The 12,113-nt window shown below is 38.1% G+C and overlaps 1 protein-coding gene across 1 annotated transcript in view; it reads right to left on the bottom strand.

Annotated features, from left to right (window-relative positions):
* Positions 1–12,113, bottom strand: part of SLC12A2 (solute carrier family 12 member 2) — a 51,902-nt gene that overhangs the window by 19,576 nt on the left and 20,213 nt on the right. Inside the window, exons 6-11 of the mRNA XM_056513878.1 lie at positions 11,373–11,483; positions 8,449–8,557; positions 7,902–8,029; positions 7,730–7,814; positions 3,504–3,664; positions 46–153 (exon numbers count right to left, since the gene is read on the bottom strand). Coding sequence (XP_056369853.1) covers positions 46–153; positions 3,504–3,664; positions 7,730–7,814; positions 7,902–8,029; positions 8,449–8,557; positions 11,373–11,483 — 702 coding nt within the window. The remainder of the gene's footprint in view (positions 1–45; positions 154–3,503; positions 3,665–7,729; positions 7,815–7,901; positions 8,030–8,448; positions 8,558–11,372; positions 11,484–12,113) is intronic.

Raw genomic sequence — 12,113 nt, 5'->3', positions numbered from 1 at the left:
AATTAATTATTCTTCAAAATATTACTGTTTTCTTCCCCTACTTACCTGGAAGATCTTAGGGGCACTCACAAGAGATGCCAATGCAGATGACAGGGTGGCTGAGAAAATACCTGCAGAAATCAGTGGTGCAAATCCTGACACCATGCTCATGACCTGAAAACCAAAATTTTTTAAAACTATGTGAAAAAGCTCAATTGGATGGCACCATTAACTACAGAAACAAACAAAAAAAAAATACTATGCACTCTTCACTTAATTAAAGCTCTCTGATTATCATGCATTCATAGGAATGAACGAACTAGTGACAGAATATAAATGCATCCTGATTTCAGTACAAGAGATGGTGGCTTTTACACAATGTATCTATAATTTGAAGCTCAAATTATCAAGGGCAAAAGTCATCATGGGTAGAAGACAAGAAGGAAGTAATGGAAGTAGAACACTTTGGAATGTGTTATCTATTCCAACTAACCTGTTGCTGACTAACATGGTCTCAGAAAGCCCAAGTGATAAAACAAGTGAAACTGGGGAACATCTACTACACTGCCTCATATTTTACATTCTCTTTTTAGGTTCTGTCCAATGCCTCCAATTATTGACACACTCTATTTTTGACTAATACACTGTTTTATAAATTTGAGGGATACCCCACCAAAGCCTATGCAGTATTTGGCATTTTAAAACCTAGCAAGTTATGCCTTAAGAGGCTTTAGGAAGCTTCTCTAAGCTAGGAGAATACACTGGGAACCAGACCCAGCAGAATCAGTGTGCTGTGGTGTTAAACTCCCCTCTCTCCCTCCCCAACAAAATCCAGACCTCCTGACCATGAACCAAGGAGCCCACAAAGGCAGCTACCGATAGCAATGAAATTTTCTTTCCAGCAAAATCATGCAAAGTAGGGCAGAGTGGCCCTGTAACCACTGGTGTGTTGACAGACACACAGTTCCTGCTGATAAGGGCCTCACTGTGTTTTACTGGTATTTACAGTTAAGGCAGTTTCCTAAATTTCAAACAACTGGGATAATGAAATACTGTATTTTGACTATTTTGTCCCTTGGTCCAGCACCCTGAAGCAAAACAAAAATGCTGTATTAAAACAAATGAGTTTCTGCTACTTTCAACTTTCACCCAAAATTGGGGGGAAAAAAAAAAAAAAAAAAAAAAAAAAGATGTAACTTTTTGTTGGGAAGCTCTAGATTGAGGTTATAGAGCCCAGAGCAAATTTTTGAAAATACTCTTCTACCAGGTGACAGCCTGGGCACAGAATAACCTCTGACACTGAACAGAAATTTCAGAAGCCTGTGAGGATCTGTAATTCCTTGTCTGTAACAGGAACTAAAGATGGTCTTCCTAGGCAGGTCTGACTAAACCTGTCTCATCTTCTGTCCTCACTTGGAGCTTCTCATCTAAAATTTCCACAGGTAAATCATACCACAAGCCACCCATGTGCTGCCTGAACACACCCAAACCCTGGGCTGCCCCAGCAGAACTTCAGATGAATCCTCTGCCAGAAGAACTGAATGCAGCACAAAGTGTCCTGAAGTGATAAAGTCATTACACAGAACTCAAACTGGCACTTTCTGCCCCAGAACCTGCCTGTTTACAAGTTGGAAGAGAAATACAACAGTCCTCCCTTACCTTAGGGATTAATTTTAGTTTGTGCAGTTATTTGTTCCCCATACAGAGAAGTTGTTTTTTTTCTTTTTTTAACATACAGAAAAGAGATATAAGTTTGAGCCTGAGAAGTGTACATGCTTTGATACCCCCCTTTGCACACACACTATGCTCTGTATATGAAAAAAAAAAAAAAAAAATCTTTCCTTACACCTAAAAATCAGAGATACAAAGTTGTAAGCTGTTCAGTTATGAAATGGACATGTTTCTCATTAGATAAACAGCCTCTCACACAAACATTTTCCTTCTGACACCTCCTGAAAAGACAGAATCAGACTCTTCCCAGAGATGCACAGCAAAAGCTGGCAGGGTCAGAGAAAAAACAGCATGGGAGAGTCCCACTGGGTATTAGAAAAATGAAATTTCACACAGAAGGTTTTCAAAACTACAACAAAACAGGGGGGTGTGAGGGACACTGCATTCTCTGTGCTGCCTCTGTCCTTAAAAGTGACTTCTCCTAACTGACAAACTCTTCTTTCCACAGAGAGAGAAGTAAGAACAATTTGGGAGGCAGAAACATTCTGTAAGTACAAGTATCCTTTATTTTAAGAATCTTACAAAAGTCATGACTTAAAGACACAATCAGAGGGAACTAACTACAGGCTATTCACAAGTGTGCACCTGAAAATTATGTTGGGTCTTTTGAGTTTAAAACAAACAATGGAAGTCATCAAATTCTACAAATTTGTCAATCCCACAAGAGCAATTCTGACTTTCTCTGAACTAGAACAAAGTTAACACCAGACAAGATACTCATATTATTCCACTATAACAATTCCATCAGTGGATTTCAGCTCAATCTCTAGCCAAATTTTTGTACACCTGTTAGGAAAACTTTGGGCAAAATGGGACTACCACAGACCAAGCTGTAATCAGAGGGCAGCAAGTTCATTTTCCTTGGATTTTTTCAAACCCTTACCAGTATTTCATGAACAACCCAGTTGGCTGTGGTGAAGGACTATGACTTATCCCTTAATTTGTAAAGGACTCTGAAATACTGTAACATCATGTTTAATGAAAATCCATTACCTTATTCCCATTAAAGAGGATGCTGTGATAAATATGTAGAACAGTCTTTAAAAAAAAAATCAGTGTAGTTTCTAAAAAACTTTAAAATTTAGCAAATAAATAACTGACAGAAGCTATCTATGATTACTCAGCATCACTACTGAACAATGAGTACATATATCCCCACCAATGAATAATGACATTCAGGTCCCTAAAGAAAACTGCAGCACCACCACCTAAATCTAAGCAGTTTGCTCAGAAAGTGTAAATATTTATACCACCTGCATATAAACACCTAAGAGTTTTCAACCTGTATGCATTCTTTTGCATACCAGCTAGAGTGTACCACACACCCATTCCAGACAAAACTTGCATTTATGGAGGTAAGCATATTTAGCCTAAGACTTTCCTAATAAGCAACTTAAAAAAATCCCAAGCCAGCAAATCCAAGAAAAAAAACCCCAAAACCTGTCAAAACAACAACCCAAAAAACCCCCAAAAACCCCCAAAAACCCACAACTGGAAGACCCAAAAACAAGAGAATCCCCAAAAATCCCCAAAATCCACACAGCCCCATACAAGATACAACAAACAAACCAAACAAAAAACCAATAAAAACCTCAAAAAATCACCCAAAACCACCAAACTCAACAAAAACAAACAAACAAACAAACAAAAACAAACAAATAAAAAAACCTCCAAAAAACAAAAACAAAACAAAACAAAAAAAAACCCAAACAAAACACCAAACCAATCCCCCACCCCCTCAAAAAAACCCCTCGAACACAAAGCCCAATATACAGATTATGGAGGAAGTTTACCTGGAAATTGTTCATCAGCCCATAGTGACACCCTGCCCCTGCCTGAGACTGACAGGATGAGAAGTCATAGTTGAGTTTGCAGGCTGCAGAAGTGCAATTTGCCAACTCAGTGACAATGGTGTCGTTAACATTCCCTGTGGCATCTCTAACTACACAGGAACCTACAATGGACACAACAGTAAAAAAAACATTAACAAAATGAACATGAATTTAAGGATGTGTGTTAATTGCTTTTTATGTAAGTATAACCTCATGGAGCAACATTAAAATTCAGCATTTATTGTTTTAACACACTAAAATACTAAGCCTAACCTCACTATGAAGAGCAAATACAAACAAAAGAACTGCTCCCTTGGCTGAAATCACCTTCAGTTCTTTAATATATCTGATTGTAGGAAGAAATAGAAAGTTTTAGCACAGAGGAAAACCATGTCAGTAGACTTGCGAAAGTTTAGAAGCACAATTTTAGCTTAAAATACTGAATACTGAATACTTAAAATACGCTTCTCTGAAGTGTGAGTTTCCAAATAGCTCCTGAACTGAAGTCAGTATCACAATGGATTTGACAGGACTGGCACAGGGTGCCCAGAGCAGCTGTGGCTGCCCCTGGATCCCTGGAATGGTCCCAGGCCAGGCTGGACACTGGGATTTGGAGCACCCTGGGACACTTGATGATCTTCAAGGTCCCTTCCAATTCAAGCCATTTTATAGCTTTACAACTTTATATTTTCTCTTTTGCTCAATTTTCCTAGAGGAGTGCAGATTTGCTTTGTATGTACAGATATTTGCAGACAGGTACACATTCTGATGCAGTTGTTTGGTTTTTTTTCCAGTCACTATGACTCAGCCATTAAAAAAAGTAAGTTTCATGAAAGCCTGTTGCAAGCCATTTCCCAATGTTTAAATAAGCCATCTCCTAGGGTATTTTTCAGTTGGTTTCTTGGTGAAAAACAGACACAGAATACCATTTCTTTTACTTTTTTTTACAATCATCACCCTAACTACTGTCCTCAGTTCATCAACGATTACTTTTGATTTTGCTGGTCAAGAAAATGCTGCAAGTATTAAGAAAAACTGAAGAGTACGAAAAGACTATTAACTCTTCTATTTCAAGGGGTTTTCAACTCACATGACAAAAAGTTGATCAGACTAAGTATTATTTAATATTCTGTGGTCTAATAGTAGAAGTAGTCAAACTGTTTGAACACCAGGAAATACTTAGAGGAACTGGAATTAAACAAGGAGTGGGGAAAAGTCTACAGAGCCAGTAGAACTCCCTTACTTTAATCATTTAGGAACCTGAATGACAAGAACTGCCCTACAACAGAACCCCATGACAGCTAAGGACCCAAATTAATTGCTTGCCAAGTAAGGAAGAAGGAAGAGATCTGCTGCAAGTTTAAGTTTACTCAGTAATATTCCTAGGCATCTTGTCTGTTGTCTCTCTTCCACAGGGAAAATGAATTCCTAATTAGCTATACCATATACAAATTGTTGTGAGATACCAGAACTTGATTAACAGCCCACAGCAACACCTGGTCCCAGTAGGTGGACATTAATTGATCCTTCCACTCTTCATTTCTTTTTTTAGTTACTTATTATGCCTAATTGGTTACATTACAGTAAAACTTTCCTACGCTAAACACCTGGCCTATGCTTTTCTTGTGAGTATGAGGAAGAGCTGAGGTTTTTTTATTGTTTTCTTGTTTAACTGGGACTAAAAGCTCTGTAAGAGGAAAATGTTTCTCCTTCTTCACTACATAAGTATTTGCCCCAGCTACTCAAGCAACATATAATGCATTTGACAAAATACTTGACTTTGACTGAACTACCTGTCAATAACATTTTGTTGGTGACAGATGGCAGTGGCAGGGCCATTATACTGAACAAGTCATTAAATACCTACAGTGCACTATCACAACCCTCCTCTTCCTCGTTTCAAACTCAGCTGGTTTGGCAGGACTTTCAGACATTTCAGGAATCAAAATATGGAAGGAAGAGACATGACAGTACGGACACACTTAATGTGGGAGAATATAAGACAGAAGCCAGGAAGGCAGGCTCAGTTCTCAGCTGAAGACAATTAGATAAAAGTAACAATACTAAGTGTTACTTTCTGTAACATTCAGAAAAGTTTTATTTATTTTTATGATTCTGGCAGCATTTTCCCTCAAAGTCTCTAGGTCTTCCTTCCTGAAAATAAAATTTCACCTTTTCACAGGCATGTTTCACATAAGCATGCTCATGCCAAAGTCAAATAGAGGTTTGCCATGCTTTAAGCATGAGAAGACTTGATAGAGATGGCTGTAAGCTATCTCCTTAATATATGAATTCCAGAGGTACTAAAGCCCTTCAGACTTAAGTTCAGAGTGTTTTACTAGTGCTGTAAACACCCACAGTTTGGTTCTTGTCAATTAGTTTTACTTTCATAACTACAGGAAGCAGATACAGGAAGCAGGTCTTAACTTTGGGTTGGTTTTTTTTTCCCCCTTTTGTTAGAGCTTCCCTTGTTTATAAAACAATAAATGCAGTTCCTTGAAATGTATGTTCTAAGATTTTTGATGCATATTGGCCTGTGAAATCTGCCACCTCATGCCACCTGCGTGTCTGTATTAGTCCTTTGCTAAAATATGAAACTGCATACCTATGTCTCAGTTATCTTTTTGAAATAGCTGCCTACCTCCAGCAGCAGGAACACTAATTTTCCTTTTTCCAGTCTTTTCTACTCAGTTTAGCTTTCTTACTTAGTACAGAGCATACAAATACTGAGTTAAGTTCAGAACATCTTCCTCTTCACATATGACTACTCTGCAACATTTACTAGTCCCTTCAAATAAGTCCCTTAAGTGACTTGCTTCTCACTCCTATGGGGAAGAAACAGAAGCATTTTTATTTGTCCAGTATTCCTAAACCAATGCCTCAAAAGGAGCTAAATTTCACTTACAATCTCTGACTCCTGCTGCCTTTTTGTAACTAGCAGAATTCAAAGCGTAAGTCAGTACACAGCAGAACATTTCTGATGAATCAATTTCACGTCCAGTTGGTTTTGCAAACTGCTTCTTTTGTCAATTTTTGTACTGCATTTTTCATGTTTGGAAGCTGATCAAAGGATCTCATTAATAAGCAAGTATTAACAATAATTTTAGTCTTGTGTGGGTTGAGGTTCCAAAGGATTCAAATCTGGTAGCAAGAGGTCTATGCAGTCAATCTAATTAGGAAATGAGTGTAGCTCATTATGCTGCATAAAGCACAATCTCTACAGAGCAACTATTTGGCAGAGCTACACTCCCACGTTCGCCAACAGAGGCAGACTAGCAAGATTAGTATCTTTGGAAAGGAAATATCATTAGTGGTAAGATCAATGGCACTCTTATAAATGAGAATTTCATTCAAAAGGCACCACAGCTATTATAAAACAAGGTCTTTCATATAAGAAAAATTACTATTGCTGTTAGAAACTAGTTTATGTGACATGAGTAAAAAACATTTCCAATCACAGGCAAGAAACGTGCACGATTAATCCTAAAATCTTAAAGTTACTAGAATTACTTTATGTGTGAGAAAAACATAGTTAACCACTGGTGATCTACATCAAAACTGTTATCAACCCCAGGGTGAGTTATACAGAGGATTTCAAACAACTGCAGGGTGAGAAAGACTCAGATCAGTCTGTGATTATTTCTCTTCTTTAGGAAAGAACATGACACTTCCAAAAGGGGGCTGATAGAACTGAAGGCCTTTCTTGGATTCCTCCCTCAACAGGGGAATTACTGCTCAAGCATCCTCCCCACAGGGCTGTCTGATCATCCCACAGTTCACTGCAGGTAAGTGGCTGATTACCATAATCCTCAAAACAATACAGGTGTTTCTTCAGTGGGTGTTTCCAGAAAACATGCTTTTCTAATCCAGGGATTATCCCCCTGCTAAACTGTAAATCCTTTAAAGTAAATAAGTGCAACAAATGAGGAAACACCACAGAAGTTTTTTGTCATCCTTACTCTGAAGCAGTCACTTTTCTTAGAAAAGCATCAGCCATTTCACAAAATTATAAAACCAGCTGAAAACAATCTCCCAATAGTAAAAACCAGAAACCTTTGGCTATTACTTTCCCGTGCAGGAAAGTCAATTACATAATGACTTTACATAACAAATTACATAAAACCATATCAAAATACACCCTCAGAACGAACGTGAAAGGATAAAAGTTAAAAACATTCTCTATTTACCTACAGATACTGCAATTCCTACGTAAACCAATGTAGTGATTAAGATGGCCAACAGCGTTCCTTTAGGTATGGCTGACTGAGGATCCTGAAAGAAAAATGTCAGTGGACAGTGATGACAGAGGTCAATGCACACTCGAGTGGTCGTGAACAATGTTTTTAATTCACTACTCACCGCAAGGTCCCCTGAGATATTTGCACCAGCAAGTATGCCAGTTGCAGCAGGGAAGAAAATAGCAAACACAGAAAAGAAAGTTTCTTCTTGTCGGAAATCCGGTCCAAAATTCTCCATGAATATTTCGGCTGCAAGAGAAGATTTAAGTCTGTCAATATTCACCTGCAAGCTGAAGTGTTAATCCATTCCAGCCACTATCAGATCAATAAAAAAAGCTGACAGTCACAGGACCTTTTTAAAACTAAGTGTAGAACATTTAAGCCCTGATTAATCACTTCAATTCAAACAGAAGTCAATACAGTAAGCTTAAGCAGATTTCAAGGCAGAAAAAACACTTGCAGTATAATCCAGCTTTTAAAATTTAATATATATTCAATATTAATCAATATTCAAGTTTTAACTCATCTGCAGAAGTTAGAAGAAATCAGGAAAGAAGTCTCCATAGTTAAGCAGGACTATAAGATATATTACATGTTTAATTTAATTATAGCAGCTTGTTTTGCAAAAAAAGGTATTGTTTACCACACTGTAAACTGTTCCAACATACCATTATAACCAAAGAAACCTTTGGGTTTCTTGCTGTCCAGAGGAATAAATGTTCCTATGACAAAGTCTCCAATAGCAAGTATGAGGATCACCAGGAGGACTATCTGTGCCTGAAACACAATGATTGCTGTCAGACAGGAGAACTTGTTCTTTTCACAGTATCAAGTGCTGTGCTATAAAATGTAAATGTTTACTTGATTTCAAATACAGCTTCACCTTCTCAGCATGTTCTCTGCAAAAAAAAATGAGGAAAGCTGGAAAGAACTTGTACCAGGATTTTTAATTAAGAAATAGGAATAATTTCTAAGTTTTATGCCTAATCAAAAAAGTTTATTATTACCAAACACTTCAAAATTATACTCCTAAAGATAAAATGCTTGAAAGGACTTATTTCTCTATATATAAGCCTTCCAGAAGGAGTGTATTTGAGAAATTCACATGAAAATAGCCAAATGCAACACAAATGATCCTACTGCATTATTAGCCATGGCCATACTTTGTCTTATACTTTAGTATGTGATATTTTCTGAAGCTTTTATTACATCCAGAATCAAAAAGCTTTTGTTTCCTACACTTACTTAGGAAATTAAATTGCAAATTACAATTACTTGTTAATTCCTTGTTTTGAGACTTTTTATTACAACCTAGGTTTTTAGTCACTTTTCCACAGGACTATTAAAGCACCACAAGTTGAACAAAAAGTCTTTAAACCAGCAACACCTCAAAAGTGTGAAAAAAGATAAATCTAGGCATTGTAGGGATGGTTCAGATCTTCATTTCAATAAGCAATCACACTGCTGTTATCTTTTGGGCTTTTTGATTCCTTAAAAAGGAATGGCAGTAACTTGGGGGAAGCTATTCACAGACCTTTTTTAGGCCTAGGATGAGGAGTTAATATGCAATTATCACTGTGGCATTGCTGACACCTACAAAACAAAGTTTTCAGTTCATATAGCATCTAGAGAAAACAGGGTGGAACAGTGATAAACAGAGAAAAATGGCCTGGAGCAGATTTAAAAGTCCACCTGAAGAAAAGAGTTTGTGCCCTGTATTTAAATCTTTGTAAAGCCTCAAGAATAGGTGAAAGGTCTAAGGATGCAGCTTACAGAAGTTTTCAGTAAGAAACAAACATGAAGTAATCATAGAGCAATTGCCACAAGTGGTGTTTTCCAGTAACTGACCTAAGCTTCTCCCTGAAGCTAGGGATGTTTCCTGCATATCTTACTTCAATTCCAACAAGGAGCTGAGCAGTAAACTCTGTAAAGCCATTTTTTGAAAAAAAAAAAATCCCCTGGAACAAATCCCAGTCTGTACTGACTTTTAGATGTATTTCAGAGGCATTATTATAGATTCCCCTGCTCCATTTTCAAAGGCATGGCTAAGGCATAGGAGAACACCACAGATCAAGGTGGAGACATCAGTGTTTTGCTATGCTGAGTTGCATGTTAGCCCACATGAAATGCTTGTTTGACAGGTTCAGTTGCCTATCACTGCTCCCACCTCTCTTCTTCCACGACAGAGAAACCAAGTCTTGACTTTTACATTGAGGACAGGACTTTTGAAAGCTACCCCTAAAATAAGGATGACACTGCAGCAATACCACAATTCAGGCTTGATGCAGAAACATTAAACAAGGGTACTTTCATGCTAACTATTGTTATATAACAATATGCTACACGGCAAAATCAAGATACCTCCTGTGACTTCAGGTGGCAGCAGCCAGAGGATTAATAACAAATAATTCTTTCAAAACAGTTCAGAATAAGGAGGTCAGCATTGTTTGCAGTCGAGTGTATAAAAATAGCATCAAAAATACAAGTTATAGACAGTGAAGGGCTACTTGAGAAAGGCAAACAGTTTTTACAGCAGCTCAGTTTAGAAGATCCTGCCAAAGCAAATTTGTGTAAGTTCCTTCTCTCCCCAGTAGACCAAAGAAATGCACTCTATCTTCACTCACTTCTTCCAGGATCCCTATTTCTTGGAAGCAACAGTGATAAAATTCTCTCATTTTGATTATAAATACCATCATCTTCCTGATGCAGCAGCATAAGAAACTTACAACACTTTACAAGGAGGTTCCCTCAGCTGCCTCTCAGTGCAGAAAATGCAAGCTATTGTGATATAAATACAAGTTGGGAAGGAAGCCCCAGTGAGAGGCTCTTAACTTTTTTTTTTTCTTTGAGCAAATTATGGACAGATATTCAGAAAAAGCCAACAAGATGCAGGAGACAGAGCAAGGTACACTGCCTCATAATGCCAAACACAAAACTGGTAAGGCAGCTTCTCTGTTAAGGTGCTTTTAAGATCTCTTCAGCCAGAGCTGACCTAAGACTGTGCAGCCACAAGATGAGAGAAGGAGGTTTTCCCTCCTACACATTCCTCACCACCAATGTTCAAATCCCTTCTCCATGCTGGGTCAGGTGAATGCATCCCACTGTTTCCAGACTGTTCCCAGGTGAAAATCAAACCAGAAGAGAATGGAAGAGAAGGCAGGGGTACTGGGTTTGAGCTAGCAGAAGCTACATAGTTCTAGGTTGGCTTTGGTACCAGTAGTGTGTTCTTCATCGTCAAAATTTGCCTAAGGTTCACAGTAAGGGAAAATTCCCAAGCTTAAGTTCTTACCTTCTCTTGTGCTGTAACTGCCCAGAAGAGGGAAATACCATAAATCTACTTGACAATGTCCTTAAGAGTGGATTATGCTGGAGTTTAGGTTCTCATAGATGCTTAAGCTTCCAGTGAAGTAAGTGGTTTAAGATCTGAAATGCTGCTCAGAGCTGCACATGCTAGTGCTAGAACAAGAGCTACTGCATAAAAGTCAACTGACTTCTACCAAAAATACACTAAAAATAAATCAGACAGCTAAGGTACAAAAACAGAATCAAAATTATGAAGCAGAGAATTAAAAAAAAGATGGTAGTTCCTTACTTTTGCTTCCCACTCCATTCCTGCAATGGAAATGCCCAGGAGTATAACCACTGTGATAGCCCCTATGATTCTGATATCATTCATTTCATCGATCATCAATGTTCCATTTTCCTAACAAAACAAACAAAAAATACACAGTCATACACTTCATCACATAAATTCCTTCCCTACTAAAGAACAACATTCTACTCATTGTAATTTATTACTAGTTAACCTGGACACCACAAATTTACCGAATGTAAATTCCTTTTAAGGATTCAAGTAATTTTGGGGTTTTGCCTTGTTTTTGAATCAAAGAATCTTCCAAATGGAAATGGTAAGGGCTGCTCAATCTGGAGAAAAGAGAGTTCCAGGGAGAACTTACTGCAATCACTCAATACTTAAAAGGGGACTTACTAGAAAGATGGGAACAGACTTTTGGATAGGCCTTGTGGTGACAGAAGGAGGAATAACGGTTTTAAATTAAAAGATGGCAGATTTATACTAGATGTAAGAAAGAAAGATTTTACAGTGAGAGTGGTGAAGCCCTGGCACAGGGTACCCAGAGAAGCTGTGGCTGCCCCTGGATCCCTGGCAGTGTCCAAGGCCAGGCTGGACACTGGGGCTTAGAGAATCCTGGGACAGTGGAAGGTGTCCCTGCCATGGCAGGGGTGGCACTGAGTGGGCTTTAGAGTCCCTTTCAACCCAAATAATTTTGTGATTCTACCTGGATGGGGGATAGACTAGGTGACCTTGAAATGT

The sequence above is a fragment of the Oenanthe melanoleuca genome, chromosome Z, assembly GCF_029582105.1.
Source record: "Oenanthe melanoleuca isolate GR-GAL-2019-014 chromosome Z, OMel1.0, whole genome shotgun sequence".
Lineage (NCBI taxonomy): Eukaryota > Metazoa > Chordata > Aves > Passeriformes > Muscicapidae > Oenanthe > Oenanthe melanoleuca.
The sequence above is the reverse complement of the archived record's forward strand: the minus strand, read 5'-3'. Positions and strand labels throughout refer to the sequence as shown.